Below are 17,112 nucleotides of genomic sequence, written 5' to 3' on the forward strand. Positions count from 1 at the left end.
GCTCTGTGTGTGTGGATATGTATTTCATGCATGTGGAGTTTTACCTGGATTAGTTTCTTATGGAAGGCTTCATGAAGTCTCTGCTATCTAAGTTGGGCAAGCCAGTCTCAGGTTCCAAGGAAACTGTCTAAGGCAGCCTTTCCAAGCCTTCCAGGATTCCAAGTGATGTGGTGTAGTCCTCTTCCTACTGCTGCTTTGTCTCAAGCTGTTTTGTCCTGCTAGCTAGATGAGGTCAGTGAGCTGCAGTGGGGCAAAAGGTTGCTACATGGCAGAGAGAGGAGGTGAGAAAACAGTACCTGAGATTTTCTGCTGAGGAGAAGAGGCTGGGAGCTGGGTGTGCTGTCAGTGATCTGTGCTACACTGTTTTCCTGTGTATCTGTGTATGTGTTAGCGGGCTCATAGCTTCTGGTCAGAGGAGAGCAGCTCATGGGCCACCCCATCCACAGACCACCCGCAAACGTTCCCTTGTGCCAGCACGAGTCCCCTGTGAGCAGGGAGTGTCCCATCGCTGGGTTTGGCAGTGTGTGACACGAGGTGGCTCTGCCAGAATATCTGGCCACTGCAAGTCCAGCATTTTCTGTGTCCCTCACCAGTGATTAGAAACATCAAGCAACACAATAGAAACACAAACATTGTTCTGTCAAATGCATTAGCATTTAAACAAATGCAGATTTTTACAGCTGCACAGGCTTACAGTTGAACTGTTTTCTTGGTATCAGTCCACAGCAAAATCTCATTCCTTGTAATATAATCTGTATCTCAGAGGCTCCTGGCTTTCTTTTGACACTTTTGGATGAGCATTAGTGCAGTTAAGTTGCAGTCACCAGTTGAAGCATAAAGGCTTTTTGCGTAGGAACTTCTGGGTTTGGAAGCTAATATGTATATCGTTAATTAAGTTTTAAAACATTTAAACTGTCATGGCCTCTTTCACATTTGTAATCTGGAAACACAGTTTTCCTCTTTGAAGTCATTCTCTTTTGATTTAAGCTAATTAATCAGAGTTTAGTTTTAGCAATGAGTATTGCAAAGAATGTGCCAATTTCTTGAGATACGCCATGGCTCATCTTTTGTGAAGTGACTTAACTGTCTAACATAAAGGGCATTAGGTGTCTTTCTAATTGGTTTAATCTTAATTGGGTTGACTTAATTGCAGAAATCTCTCTGAGGAGATGACTGTCTCTGCCTTTCATCTTCTCCCCCTGTATAAACAGGAGATTAAATGTCCCCCACTCATTTTCTGCAGAAAAACGCCCCTACACCTGCGAGGTTTGCAGTAAGTCCTTCAAACGACTTGATCAAGTGACTGCACACAAAATAATACACAGTGAAGATAAACCTTATAAATGCAAGCTTTGTGGAAAGGGATTTGCCCACAGAAATGTTTACAAGAATCACAAGAAGGTAAAGCACTCTGCTGTTGTTGTTTACAGGTCTGCCAGCCTCAGATTTGCAGATTATTTTTTTTTTAAGTGGTTCATCGTTAAGCTCTGCCATGCTTATGAACATGGGATTATAGTATTGGAGAATGTAGTTTTAGTGTTCTTTGTTATATCCAAAATTTCAAAAGGCTGAACCAATTCTCGTAAACAAAAAAGTTAAATAAGGAGAAGTAAAGCATAGTTGCTTGGTTAAAAGCATCAAATAAATCCCATTTTGACTTTTTTTTGTTTTGTTTTGAAGTTTTTGCTTTGCTTTGGTTGTGGTTTTTTGTTTTTTTTTTTTTTTTTAATTACTAGATTACCAAGTTGATGTCACTGATTCAAAGATGTCTTCAAATACTTTTTTTTTTAATAGTGTAATTGAATAAAACTATGTGTAGTCCTCTTGCAATCATTGTTGGACTTAGCAGCAGATGCTTTCAAACTGCACTAAATTTGAACTTGGTGCAGTGTTCACATATTTAAGCAACATCAAAAGAAACGTTACCTGAAAAATAGACTCACAAAGGGATGTTCTGCCTGTGTTGAAGCTCAGATCTGCTCGGCCTAATTTTTGTAATGCCTGTCATTAGTTTTGACCTGGGTTTGCCATTTCTAATGGCAAGGCTCTATCCAGGACTGCTGTTTCAGAATTACAAGACTGTAAAAAGAAAAAAAACTCCAACCTGATATAGCCATACTTCCAAGCCTTTCACAGTGTGGCTCATGTTATATTCCATCTGGGAATTGGCACAGGATCTTTGCACCATCTCTTGCACTTGCAGTCATAAATCATGTAAGAGCAATAATAATGCCTCTCACAGGATGAAATGGTGATGACTGTCTAAAACAACAAAGCATGCAGAAGCCTGCTGAAGGACAAGATTATATCCCATTCATTATATTTTATGGTCTAGACTTTAAGGAAATTGGACAGAACCTTGCAGATTGGATATATTCTAAGAAAAAATGTATAAAATATTACCTAGAAAGATAGGTCTATATTTTAAATGAATACTTTTTACATGTTTCCTGATGTTAGCCAGCCATTGATGACTGGTAAGGAGTTTGGGTTGAAAATGGACTTCAGGATTAAGTATGAAGGAGTAAACACTTTGACCCCATTCTGTGTTTAAAGCAGCAGTACCACCAGCGTAAACCAGGATTAGAGGTTCCACTTAATGGGAAAAATATTAAAATTTAGACAGCTTTAGTGGGTACCAAATTTTGATGGAATTCCTTAAAGCATTTTGGAATGCTGGTTTCCTGGACCTGTTTGCACCTAATACTGGCTGTAAATCAACTCTGCTCTATATTGAGAGAAACTTGTTCCTGGGTTTGCATAAAGATTACCCAAACAGCTGTGGCAGTTCACTCATCCACATGTAGGTCTCTAAATTTACTTGCTGAGTGAGGAGGTGAACAGGAGAGGCAGGAGACTGACATGGATGGCCTGAGTTGCTTTTTTAGACACACCTCTCTCCATTGAGGAAACAACGGGAAGAGAGGGAGCAGGCAGCAGAGCGGAGTCTGGGTGTGTGTGCACAAAAGCCAGTTGTACCATACAGCTCAAAGAGGTGGTCGTTTGGAAGGCTGAAATAGTTTAGAGTGCCATGATTTTGGGAAGGCTGTGCCTGGGGAAAGAGGACGGTGGTTCTCTTGGTTGTTCACAGGAATGCTGATCCAGGAACGTGTAAATGTAAAACTTTATTGTGTATTATACTTCTATGTATTTCTTCATCTTATGTTTCTAATGATTTTTAAATGTGTGTTTCCTGTAAGATGTCTTCCTAGGTTTATTTTCCTTTGGAGGAGGAGAATTGAATTTGAAATAATTTCAGGGTTCTTTTCTGAGTTTCAGGATTATGTTATGGGCTGGTAGCAGGGAGCATAGATACCTGTAGTAGGAGTGATGGGTATAGCAGTTAAAACCACTTAAATCAACAGCATTTAATAGAAAACATACCTTTAAATTTGATAGCAACATACTTAAAAAACCTTGGGATTTTCCAGCAGACTTGCATCCTTTTTATATATAAGAGAGTCCAGATACGTTTTGTGCCTTTGAATTCTTTATTTGTGTTTTAGATGGAAACTTGTTGCTTTTGTTTCTGTAATTCCTGTGTGTGTGTGGTGGGGGGGGTTAACTTGATTTCATGTTGGAAGTCTCAGAATAAAAATGGCTCCCACAACATGTGTTTTTAAACATCTTTCAGATGTGGATGTCTGTTGGGTCATTTCAAAAGTGCAGAAGGAGATTAGTTCCTCTCATTTCAGAGGATTTCACTGGGAGATACAGTGGAGTTGCCAAGAGCCTATCTGCTCTGTTCAATGTAGCACTGGGATGTGAACCTGAACTTAGCACTTGTTATGCTCTTAGAGCTGCACATGTGAGGCAGGAGCTGTGGTGCCTCTGTGATCTGCTGCTCCTGCAAGCAGGTGCTGCACTGCTCTGCGTAGGTGCGTGTGCAAGCTGGCTTTGCCACTTCCTGGAGGTGTCCAGGCTGGGAAGTGTTCTGGGGTATGGAACCAGCTCAGATGTCCTCTGGGAAAGCTCAGGCTGTGACTTGAATGCTCTTAAATGATGGGACTTAAATACAGTTCCATTTCTGTGACAAGGCAAGAGAACAGTATCTGAAATGTGGAGGGAAAAAGGGATTGTGCTACTGATAAAAGTGGTCACCTTTCATGCAGGTTAGACTGGATGAGGGTGCATGTTCTGAGCCAGGTAATGCAGATTACCTCCATACAGGAGATGGTTTTGCTCCATCTGTTCCTTTGTTGTTATGTACAGAGGATGAGTTCAGAGAACAAAATATGAGGACATGACAGTCGGCAGAAATAGGTCATCAGACACAGGATTTTAAAGGGTTTATGGCTAATCCAGGGTTGTTTGGTCCTGGGGAGCATAATGATTTGAAACAACTGTATTCCATCAGTTTATCTATTGGGAATAAGTAGCCTTGGGCTGGGCTTAAGCCTCCACAGATGCTGTGGTAGGAAAGGCTGCCATGAAATGCTGCATGAGAGCCCATCCTCAGTTGCTGGGATGATCTGTGGGTATGCCTAGTTAGGAGATTTTGGGTATGTGGGTATGCCTAGTTAGGTGATTTTCTTTGTAGGGAAGTTAAGATGTGCAGATCAATCTGTGTATTTTGATCAAAAGGTGAGAAAAGTATAAAGGAGATGCTAAGGAGGAGTTCTGAGGAGCACAGTGACTTGTACAGACCTGTCGCTCACGTGCTGAGTGCTCCAAAGCAGGGCATTTTTTAAAAAGCAGCATGACTCTTGCGCTCGTGAAAGGTGCCAGATTGACAGCTCTGGAGACTGAACCCTTCTATTTATCCACAGAACAGGTACAGCACAGGCAGCAGCACTGCAAGCTTCCCCACAGTGTCTCGTCCATGTGTCCCAAGCCTGTTCTGGAGGAACCCCCTGTTGAGGTGAGAAGGCAGTTCAGTCTCTTCATGTCCTGTCAATCCTTGGCCTCACTGCCAGGGGGTCTGAGCAGGGTGCCAGCTAATGCCAGCCTGCTGGAGAGTCTGGGCTGGAGCGTGCAGCAGATTTCAAGGAACATGAGATATGTTCCACACCTGTGATGGTCTTCCAGCAGCCTTTTTGCTTTCAATGACTTAGGTTGAGGTCAAGGAATTGATTTTGAGCCCCAGGCCTCCCTATACCACTGCAGGACATTCAGGGTTTGGTGCTGTGTGTGAGAGGACATTGGTGTTAAAATCAAAATGGGTTCAAGGCCATCAGCCAGCCTCTCAGGAATTTTACTGTCTGCCCAGAGCCTCCTTTTTTCCCCCAGTTGAAGGGGTAGAATAACAGTTGCATGGATTCTGGATAGCAGAAATGGATTATATAAATATGTACTATGCTGATATTTGTCCTTAGTCTACCAGATTAACTCATTTACCTAATTTCCTGTATATTATAAAACACTTACTGTCCATCCCCTTTTCCTCTGGGCACTTCAGCTTGTAATAAGGTTCTTGTGAGCTAATAAAGTATTTGGATGCTGATGCTTTAAAAACCTGCTTTCCTTTGCAAAAAATAGTAGGAAATTGGGTAGATAGTAAATTAATCAGTACAACTTATTATCTACAGTGGGACAGCTGTTGAAAACACTAGGAAGCAGGGAAAGTGCTTTGGAATTTATAAAAGTAAAATAATGCTGGATGTTTCCCAAGATTTTCTTTTCTTCAGAAAAGAAGTTTCCTTCATCAACTCTGCAGTTGAGGAGATTCAACCAAGCTTAGCCTTTTATTTTATTCATAGCTTTGAGACTGTTTTTCAGCTACAATGAATTTTTCTACAGCCAACAAAAATCTCGGTACTGTTGCTTCCATGGCTTTGGTTTTTTTTCTGGTGGTTTTTGTTGTTTGTTGTTTTTTTTAAAAAAAGAAGCTATATCAATATATAAGAGTAGTGTCACGATTTGAGGAATTTTCTTTGCCAAATTTTAGGTGTTGTCTTGAAAATCAGATTGGTTCTCCCTTGAAACTTTAATGAAAAGAAAGAGATTTGTGTGCGGACAACTTCAAAGGATTTATTCATATTAATAAGAATTCCAGGCCAGTGTTAGTACTGCTGAAGCAATGCAGCTGAGCTTGTAGTTTTTTCCTCTGTTTATTCTGTGGTTTTATGTCTGTTTATGTGCCCACCTCATGTGACACTGTGAGGACCGGGATGGCACAGTTACTGAGTAGCTGCTGTGCTGGCTTTTAGGATCCTGAATAAAGGTAGAATGATTATTTTACTTCTTCATCCCCTGGTGCTTCCAATTGTGATATCCCCTCCTGAGTCCCATCTAGAAAATGAAGCAGTTACTGCAATGGTGGATTTCCATGAGCCTTTCCTCTGACACGTTGTCTTTCATCCACAGACCCATTCTGAGGAGAGACCGTTCCAGTGTGAGGAATGCAAAGCCTTGTTCCGAACCCCCTTCTCTCTACAAAGACATCTGTTAATCCATAACAGTAAGGGCAAAGTCAGAGGAAAAACAACTTTCTCCATTCTCATATGTGACTGACAAAAACAAACTTGCGGCACTTTGCTCCAATATACAGCTTGCTGTGTTAAATTGGTACTAGGACTCAACTCTGTATCCAGGGAGTTAAAAAATTCAGAGCCAAATTTAAACCTTGCCTTCAGATGCACCTAAATGCAAATCCAAATATGCTGTAGAAAATCCAGCAATTATTTGAGGTCTGATGGCAAGAAATTTGTTTCTGCATTAAGTGTGATAGTGTTACCTCCATTTTAAGAAAGGACAAATGCAAACAGAGATAAGTTGGTGACTTGCTCAGCTTTTGTAGGAAATCCAGTTTAGAGCTTGACTCTGATATTGTCTCTCCTGTGCCAGCCCAGGCTCATGTTTGCTGCCTCTGGCACAGAACTGGAGCAGCTCAGGGAAATACTGTGGCCATTTTCACTCATGAGTAACTTTTCTTGGCATTCTGTCCTTTTTTTTTAGTTGACTGTGTTATGATTTATTTTTGGTGGAATTTTCTCCATCTTTAATACTTGCAGACTATCATTCAAACCTTTGAAAATCAACAGTTTTGATTTTAGAAAGTGCTCATGATCTAAAATCATTGCAGCTTGGAAGACAGTACTTGGTTTGGGGGAATATTCACACTGGCATAACTAAGAAAACCACAAATGTTTCCTTTTTTAATCCTGCATAACAGTGTTTCTGTTAGATGAATTATTGGATTGGCATGTTCAGTTTGTTCTTTTACGATTATCTTTCAAAGCTTCTGCAATTTTTTGGATGTCATAAATGTTTTTCCCAGTGTTAAATGTTAAAAATGGTGAAGGAAAATATTAAAAACCTGTTCAGTAATGTGCATTCTAATGAACAAGCATTTCCAGAATATCCAAAATATTCACCGTGTGCAGAATTGTAGTCTTTCCTGAAGGTTTTTCTAAAATCATGTGCTGTGACTTTTTTTTTTTAAGAGGATGGTAGTTGAGGAAGATGTGTTTTTCTCTTTGTTAGGTGAGAGGACCTTCAAGTGTGATCATTGCGATGCCACTTTCAAAAGAAAGGACACATTAAATGTTCATATTCAAGTTGTACATGACGGACATAAGAAATACAAGTGTGACCTGTGTGACAAAGCTTTTGTGACACCCTCGGTCCTGAAGAGCCATAAGAAAGTGAGTAGAGCAAACTGATCATTTCTTGTGTGTTCTTAAGGTTGTTATTCAGTGTAGAATCCCCAGAGCTGCTTCTGCCTCTCTGGCTTTTCAGTAGATTGACTTTGCCCTGAAATGCTGATTGCAGGTTATTGGTGCCCAGCTGAATCTACAGCTGGTGCTTGTGTATAAATTCAGTGTAGGTGCTCCAGCATCATGTGTGTGGCAGGATGGGCCTGGCTGCACTGATCATTTCCACCAAACTCTGCCAAGGAATTGGGGCAAACTTCAGGAGGAGGCTTGCTCACTAGTTTAGTCTGAGGTAAGATTGATGTTATGGGGAAGAAATGCAAAGAAAATAATTGAATCAAGAAAAATCAGCTGAGAAAAGTTAGTTAAGGTGTTGCCACCTAATTCAGATTGTGAGAATTTGTTTAAAAAGGTCATGCATGTAATGCTTGCCATGTAGTATGTGCATCATACATTTGTGTAAAATCAGAATTGCTTTTGCTTTGTGCTCCTGTCAGACCAGGACTGGCTGTGTTTGTGAGCCTTGTAGTTGTGCTGTATTGCTCCCAGAAATCCTTTTGGTATTTAGGTGTTTGGAATGAATTAGTAGCTGTGGGTCTGGTACATCCCAATGTTGCTGGAAGAGATGCAAATGATCTCCAAATAACTGTATCCTAATCAAAGGGAGTTTAACATTCGTATCTTTAATGTCAGGGAATGAAAACAGTGCAAGTCCATCCAGTATTGAAATGAGCTCTCATTTACTCTTGCTTCAACTGCAGCATAAAATGTACTATGTGAGAAAGTTTTTTTTATGATGTAATGAAGAATTTTGTGTCATTATGGTGTTTTTTCATCAACATAAGGATTAATTTCCCTATCTGAAGAGGGTCATGTGCTAGCTGGAAACCAAAATAATCAGCTGCTCATATAATTGAGTGTGTTATCTTTCCTATCTCATTTAAATTAACACTTCTAAATGAAGTAATCAGAAATTCTTTACTTAAAGAACAGGCACAGTTACAAGGAAAAGTAATTCAATGCGCTGATAGATCTTCAGTTTAGAGTTGTGTGTTGAAAGTACAGTGTGGAAAATGATAGTGACCTTGTGTGTAATTGATTTCAGGGTGATCTTGCCATTGACCACACAGGTTGGATGGAAGAGTTTGTAATACATTTTTTTTCCTATTATGAAATAATTCTTCTTATATCAGTGAGGCCCTCCAGCCTTAAAAGCTTGATTTCAAAAGACAAACTCAGTGATTTAATGCTGGTGAAATTTACAATGTTGTTTTTGTGATCAATTCTTTAACACCTAGAGCTAATTAGAATCTTTGCCTGGTGTGACAGTAAAATGCATAATAGAGGTAATAGCAGTCAGTGTCAATACAATTAAAAATTCCATATTTCAATTTTTTATTTAATGCTGAACAGTCATTCTTGTCTATCCCCTCCCCATGTAGACTCACACAGGAGAAAAAGAGAAGATTTGCCCATATTGTGGACAGAAGTTTGCAAGCAATGGAACATTGAGAGTTCACATTCGAAGCCATACAGGTATTTATTATGATGAACAGAGAAGATTTTCTAAATCTGTAACAAGATAGCTCTATGTCCACAATTTATCTATCTACAAACAGGCAGATTTACATGTAGGCTTAACACAGCACCTTTGTCAGGCATTTTACCTGCTTAATGTGTAAAAACTGTTGTCAGGTTTCATTTTGCAAGTTTACACTTTCATTCAGATAAATGGCATCAGGCGGCTGAAAGAGGTTTCTTTGTGATAATTTGTTTACAACATAAAATGGTGTAGATTTGCCTTTGGCATGCCATTTTCTTGCCTCTGCATAACCAAGTTTGGCTTGCAGGGAGATGGCAGTAATTTCTGTGTGCTGCTTGCTGATGTTACCCATCAGTTTGCCTGGAGCAGAAAGTTCCAGTTTTTCAAGCTCATCGTGCAGATGGCTCTGGAGATATTCAAGCAGAAATACTTTTCACATGTGTGCTGCTACCAGTTAGATTTCAGGTCTGTCAAGCAGACTTTCCCAAATATAGGAGTTGGACTAATATGAGTGTAGGGGGATACAATATAAGAAAATAAAGGTAATATAGAAAGTAATTTTACCACATAAGAAGTTGCGGCTAAGCCAATTACTAAAGATTAGTAGCTGGCCTGACTTTAACAGGCCACAGCTGTAGCCAATAACAAGAAGAGTGCTATAAAAGAGTGGGTTGGTTGGTTGGCTGAGGGGAACTGGAGTCAGCTGGCTGCTGTGAGAAGGAGGAAGAGTCAGTGCTTAGAGGAGCTGTCTGTGAGAAACGTCAAAGAGGTACAAAACTCTAGCAATGTGGAACCCTTGCACTGTAATGACAATAGAACTCTTGCACTGTAATGACAGCAGTGAGTTTTGTGAAACCACACACGAGGGACCTCTAACCCTGAGTAGACAGCCCTGCAAAATTTGTAACCTCTGTTATAGGAGGCTGTGACATTTTGAACTTAGTTCAAGCAGAAAGGCACCGAAGATTTCTAGTGCCTTTGTAAATTAAGTGCAGGGGGAGAAACTGCCTTGCCAGGAGATGATACAGGTTGGAATTACAGCAATTTGGAATGAGGAAATCATTTATGAATGAATAATGGTGCAGGTGGGAAACTTTCAAGGCCTCTTTTTTTTACCTGAGAAGCTAGAAGCAGTCATTGTACAGTTACTACTACAGGAAAAATGCTGTGCTAAATTCATTTATAATGACCTGAGAGACAAACTGATTTGTTCCTCTTCCAGTCTTGCTGCTAGTCCAGTGTCAGTTACATTTTTGGTGGTTTGCATCCTTTACTGTGAGAATTAGCCAAAATAGATGTTTATGGTTGTTTTTGTCACTCTGTTACGATTTCTGGCCAGTTTTTGATTATCCTGATGAATAACGGAGGGGGGGGGTTGCTCCTAAGTTATGACTGTAGGTTTAAAAAGAGTATCTTTATTACATGGCAAAATTCCTAATGTAAGGTTGAGTGAGAAAATGGCCTAATTGGATTCTTGTTGTAAATCTGGAGGGACGGTTTTGTTTGGTGCTGTACCTGAAGGCTTCAGCCATGTTGTTCTTTGTCATAACACAAGCACACTGATCACGAGAGGAAATTGTTGTCCAGTGTTCAGTGAGCCTGAGGGAACATGGATTTCTGAGGAATACCTTGCATCATTCCCAAAGAACGTAAGGGGAGCTGCTGAAGGAAATCCAGGTCATCTGCGAGCAGGGTAAAAAAAAGTTGAGCACTCTTAAGTTCCCTACAATGAGAAAATTCTTGATAGCTTTATAGGGAATTTCTGAGCAGTAAGAAATCTTCAGAACTTAATTTATTCGGAGATGAATGTTTGGTTTCTAAATGTTGCAGTGATTGGTATTGGTGTCTGTTAAATTATTTGGATTTGAATTAATAATTTCAAAACCGTGCCATCCTTTTTCTCTTTGGTCAGACTTGAAAGTATCACTTTTCATTTTAAGCAGCCACTGTCTGTTTTCAGGAGATGATTCATCCTTCTGAATAAGCCTTGAGCTTTTGGTGCAACTAAGCAGTCCACCATAAATGTAAACATTGCCAAGACCTTTTGTCTTTGTGGTTACAGGTGATGAGGTTTGAGGTCTTTGTCATATTATCCCATTATCTTTCTGTGGTCAGCTAGACTTTGCTTTATTGTCTACTTTGTGTAGAGGTTTTGTTCTGTATTTACAAAACAAATTCAGGTAGAGGTTATTTTAAAAAGTGTTGTACATCACTTTTTCTCCTCCTTATGTCTATGAAATTCTTCTTTACAAAAGCTGAGGTTTTAGGGTACCTCTCAGGTTCTGCTTTGGAATGATATTTTTGATATGCTTAATAATCAATATACAGAAAGAGAAGCTCAGTGGGGTTTTGTCTTTTATTTAATATGCAGCATGTGCTCTTGAATGTTGTTCCACACAGACATGCACGCTTCCTGGATAAGCAATTTCCTTCCCTCTTCTGTGTTAGAATAAGACTCTGTAAATGAGCCCAAGAAGCACTTGGCCTTTTGCAGCAACTGAGCTGGTTTGGGGTGAGTGAACATGTCTGCATGTGCATGTACAGAGGGAAGGGGGTGATCTTTGCCTCTGAACCTGGAGTGTTGCTCTGTAATTCATCATCTGGGTTTCAGCCTTGGCATGACACAGACAGCGCTCTGCAGGTCAGCTGAAACACTAGAGCACATTCTCCCTCTCCTGTATCCTGTTGGTTTATGACTTCTTAGGGTCACAGGGAGCTGGGGTTAATTCAGCAAAAGAATCCTTTGACTCTGATATAAATTCCTTGGCTTGTTCATAAATTTTAAAAGAAATCCTATGGTCTACTCCACGGGCTGGAAACCCAGGGGCTGGGAGGTTAATCGCTTCCCTGAAGTTTTAAGCAACTTTCTGGCTGCAGTTTGTGCAGCTTCTCAGTTGCCTTATGCATATCTGTTTAAAGGTGTTAATTGCTGTGGGGTGTGTGTGGATTTGTGTGTGCCTGTGTGGGTATCTGGATATAAAAACACACATTTTATCTGTTTGCTGTTTATGCTGTTGCCTTCCTAATTAGTTGTGTCTTAATCCCTTCCATCCTTGGGATGTAGCACATCGAGCTGTGCAGCAGTGAAAGTTGTTCTGAAGTGGTTTATATTTGCAGGTAAATTTCTTTTAGAGCTAGGGGAATTAAGGGACTTAACTGTAATTCTGTCCTTTCTTTCCCTACTGATACGGAACAACTAATGGCCATAAAGGTCTTCCAGAAAATGATGTGTAAATATAGGTTAAAATATAACCTTATTTTGCTTTTACCATCACAGTTAGTCCAAGTCCTGATAATAAGCCAGTAAGATAACTTACATCTGTCCTAAATGTTCTCTGAAAAGATGAGTTTTTCAATTCTATATAATTTGAAAGCCATGACTTATTGTGTCTTTCTTACATGTTACATGCTCTGCTAGGTGCAAAAAGCAGGTTGGTTTTTTAAGCATGACTTGAGAAGGTTCTTTGAAAATTGACTTCCATGTGTATGAGTAAAAGATAATACCGAGAGATTACATTAAAACAGCAAAAAGCATTTGGACCACAGACTTTTTTATCCTTTGTGCTAACACAATGTTTTTCAATTTATGTTAGAGATTGTTTTATAAGCTTTCAAAGATATATGACTTGAGTTGCTGATTGCCTTCTTGAAATGCCTCCTCCACTGAGAGCCTGATGTTATGCACCTAATTTTGCCATTGTAGTCCCATTTCTACAAGTTAACTAAGCTTTTGAGCATATTTACAATCCTACTTAGTCCCAACTACATAAATGTCTCAGTTCAGATTTTGCACTTCTAAGACAAAATTCCTGGGCAAGTAAAATTTTAGTAGTGGAGTTGTAATAATAAAGATCTTTGGTTTTTAACAGTAGTTCAGTCATCTCTGAACACAGAAGACTTCAAAGTAGTTGAAGGAAGTAATGAGTTCAAGTACAGGATAAATTTTATTTATTATGGTGTAAAATATATCACCAAAGGTTTAATAGCTAAACAAGCAACTGTTTGTTCGTGTACATAATAATGTACAGCCAGGATCCTCATTCCTGCAGATCTTCTGCTGAATTACCTTACAAGTAATTTATATTTTCTTACATAGGAAAAAAGATAAAAGGCAAGCTTGAGGGAACTTCCTCTCATATGCCAATGAAGTATGTGAAGGAATGTATCTGTATCTAGTCAGTGAACAGCTTGCAAATGTCTACAGATAGGTTCTTTCTATTAATAACTTATAAATGATCCCTCTTTTATCTACCCAGTTTAAAAAGGAGCTTGCAGAAGGCCTCAGAGGTAAGGTTCTGCATTTCTAAACCTTTCAGTTTATACATCATTGTCTTGTTCATCTCCAGACAACAGCTAAATCTTTAAAAATACCTGTAAAGTTTCATGCAGCTGTCAGCTTCTTGTTGTCTGTACCCATGAATGAGGAAATGTTCTTTTGAGGGGTAGATTATTTGAATGAGACCTCTTTAGATCAAATGAGTTACTGATGGATTAATGCTGTTCTTTAAAAGACTTAGTTGACCATTGGGTTCACTGAAGTAATAGATGTTACATTTTCCATTCATAGAGAAATCAGATTGTTTAATTCCACTGATATCTGCAAAGAATGGAACTGTTTTTTTCTTCAAAGTTGTGTCTGGTTTTTATTTCTTACTTAAGATTACTTAAAATCTTGATACCACTGTAGAACTGATGAGAGGCTGTAAGTAAGTAATAATGGTAGTTCATGCTTCACTGCATGGATTCAGATAGTCTTCTTATTTTGTAGGATTTTTTACTAGTCTTTATGATTCATTTAGTGGCAAATAGCCAATATCTCAATTATATCATTATAATTTCAGTGGACCACATAGGGCAAACATTTTACTGGTCTTAACTAGAAATAATCTGAATTCTTTGAATAAACCCTAAACTTTGCAGAAAACAAACCATCTCAGCTGTGAAAATACCACTTCTATACCTCAAAAATTAAAGCATTACTAAATACTAGGAAAAAGATAAGTAATAGGAAAAAATATTTCAAGTCTTCTGTTTTTTTCTTACTTTGCTAGAATAGGATTTGAGGTTTTTTCTTAATAAATATGTGACTGTTTTAGTGGATGGGAAATGCACGTTGTTGATTTACATGAAACCAATTCTAGTTCTCCCTGGTGACTGGAAAATGAGTGTTGGAGTTTGGTTAGAAAGCATTCACAAATAGACAAACTCAGAGTTATTCATCATCAGTGAGGAAACAAACCACCTGAAAAAACAGAGGCATTTCATCTCTTGTCTTCAGAGTCTGCCAGATTTGAATGTTGGTTAAAATGAAGTAAGAAATGTCTCTGAATGTCCCATACCTGAGGAGTGTTTCTCAGAGCACAGGACTGTTCTCAGAGCAGTCAGACCTATCCCTTTCCTTATCTGGCCCATGATGAGTATAAAGTTACCTGTGCTTTTGGTGTTTTTATCTTTTTATCTTTCAGATCACAAAGTTGCTTAGCTCTTGGCATGAGAGAGCTGTTCCTGTGTGGGGACTCCTGTACCTTCTCAAGAGCTAAATTTTGAGTGTTTAGTGGCTAAAAAAGAGGCAGGCCAGGATTTTGCACAGGCCAGATCACTTTTTATTGTGTAGGCTGGATTCAGACTAGTCCAGATGTTGTAAGGAAATCAGCTCATTGTTGCAGTTGGCCAGGCTTCTTGATTACTCTTCCGTTCTTTTCCCTCCCTGGAATCCCTGGTCAAAATGACAGAAATGCCTGAGAGATGCAGGCTATTAAATGCTTTTGAAGATGCTCCTCAGGATGTAGGAAATTGCCAATTCTACACAAGAGGAACTTCATTATTTTAAAGAGGTGTTGGTTTTCTCGCAGGACTGCAACACCAAAGTGGTGAAATGTACTGAATATTTTCTTGACTTGTGAATTTTTAATCTTTCCTCAGTGAATGGTTTCCTGACATTTTCTAATTGAAGTTCTGATGGAATCACTGGGTTCACTGAATTCCTGTTTAATTTAATTTTGATTCCTAATGAAGTCCCCTTCCAAGTGGGAGAAATTCAGAGCTGTGTATTTTAGGTTTATTTGTGTTTGTGTGTGCATATTTGTATAGTGCATTAACTGAACCATGTTCAATTAAGGACACACAGTTTTTAATTGAATGGGAACACTGTTTAAGGGCAAGAGCAGCTGAGAATAAATGTGTGAAGCTGTCAGGTGCCCTCTCTGAGCAGTGTTCTGAAGCAGATGTCACAGATTATAATTTTGTTACATCCATTAACCTTTTGCCCATCCTTACTTGCTGTTGAATGCTGTCATCACCCCAGATTATCTCTGACTAAAAAAGCCCCCTTGAAATTTCCATTCTGGGCTGCCCTGTGGATCATCTGGTAAGGAGTGTTAAATGTGTGATCCAGATGGCCTCCAAATTCCTCCCCAGGTGAACTCTGCTCATTCCACTGCAGTTGGGCAGTGGTAGAGGCTCCCTTCTAACCCTCTCCCCTACCCCAGGCTTGAGTTAGGACTTGAAAAAGGATTATAATTAGCTATAACTGTTGTGAAAGCTGATGTTTTGAAATAATGCACATATATATCTATTTATACAGAAAAACATAACAATTTTTTTATTTAAAAAAAAATCTTCTAATCCCCCAAAAAGTTATAGTTCACCATCTGAAAGGGAGAATAAGGGAAATAGTCTGTGGAACAGTCTGAGGACCACATTGCTGTAATTATATTTATTGATTTTTGTAAAGAAAACTAAACAGAGGAGTTCTTGAGACTGCATATGCTGCACATGATCTGATGTTCTGTGCAGTTTGTTGTAGGTCTTTTTCTGGTGTTTGTGGGTGTTGACCAAAATCATTGATGCTCAATTCCCCAACTGGGCAGAAATGTATTTAAAAGTGTATGAAAAACCCCACCTTGATAATTTCATTGCTTAATTCAAATTCTTCATTCCTTAACTGAACAATTGAGTTCCGGACAGCAAGCCAGAGAATCCTGCTTGAAGGCTAACATGAATACCTGAGAATTGTATTTGTGTGTATTTGTGTCTAAGCAAGCTGCAGGGGAGCAGGGACAGCAAGCAGGACTGCAAATTTCACAGATGAAATAAAATCAGTGCCTGGTATGGTTTGAAAGAGCAGTGAGACTGTTTCTTTGGTTTGCTGGGCCCTTCAGACTAGGACTATTTCTCAGATGGATGTTTCCTTTTTAATTTTTTTCATTGGATGGGAATGCATTTCTCAGCTGTAAAGTACATATTGGCTTAATCTTATTTGAGGCTATTGTTCTGAAGTAATCAGTAACATTGGTAGTTCTAATCAGGTTTTCACCTAACTTGAGAACCAGCTTTGTTTTTGCGGCTCAGCTGACTCCAGGGAATGCAAAATACGGTATGAAAATAGCAATGCTTATGACCAGCTTGATTAACTGTCTCAAAGTCCTTATTAAATGTCTACCTGTAGCCACTGAAATCTTCAAAAACTAATGTATATATAGATTTGCTTCTTAATTGTTTTGTGTCTGAGTTTGGGAGATCTGTGTGCTAAACTCAGTGTAAATGCTGCCTTAGAGCACCTCTGATGGCAGATGTCTCATGGCAAGCTGTCCTGAACCCAACCAGAATGGGAGAATCTGCTATTTAACTTCTTAAGCCACATTAAGGTCCACTAGGTATTGTCATCTCAAGCTAGAGATGGAGAGGAGAAAAAAATATGTCCATTCTGTCATGACGTAGTTTCAGATCAAAATCCCATATGTTTTTCAATCATGGAATTGTTTTTCATAATCCTTGTATTAAGGTTAAATTTATTGTTATTATGTTAAAAGCTCTGATTTTTTTGTTCATACAAAATCTGGAAGTAGAATGTCTAGACTTTGAATTATGCTAAATCCACTGCAATTTATCCCAGGATTATTTATTTGGGGTTATTCGTACCGAAGTGCCATTAATGTGTTGAGCAGTTTGTTCTGGAACAGCAGGGACGTGACA

At 39.1% G+C, this 17,112-nt stretch overlaps 1 protein-coding gene across 3 annotated transcripts in view; it reads left to right on the forward strand.

Annotated features, from left to right (window-relative positions):
• PRDM5 (PR/SET domain 5) overlaps positions 1-17,112 on the forward strand; it is a 58,553-nt gene that overhangs the window by 24,033 nt on the left and 17,408 nt on the right. For 2 of the 3 annotated variants that reach the window (XM_059470829.1, XM_059470827.1), the window contains 4 exons: positions 1,244-1,401; positions 6,307-6,400; positions 7,426-7,586; positions 9,038-9,131. In XM_059470829.1, the coding sequence (XP_059326812.1) occupies positions 1,244-1,401; positions 6,307-6,400; positions 7,426-7,586; positions 9,038-9,131 (507 nt within the window). Of the gene's footprint in view, positions 1-1,243; positions 1,402-4,769; positions 4,862-6,306; positions 6,401-7,425; positions 7,587-9,037; positions 9,132-17,112 lie in introns of all 3 variants that reach the window. The other variant, XM_059470828.1, reaches the window with a different exon arrangement.

This window comes from Ammospiza nelsoni, chromosome 4 (assembly GCF_027579445.1).
Source record: "Ammospiza nelsoni isolate bAmmNel1 chromosome 4, bAmmNel1.pri, whole genome shotgun sequence".
NCBI lineage: Eukaryota > Metazoa > Chordata > Aves > Passeriformes > Passerellidae > Ammospiza > Ammospiza nelsoni.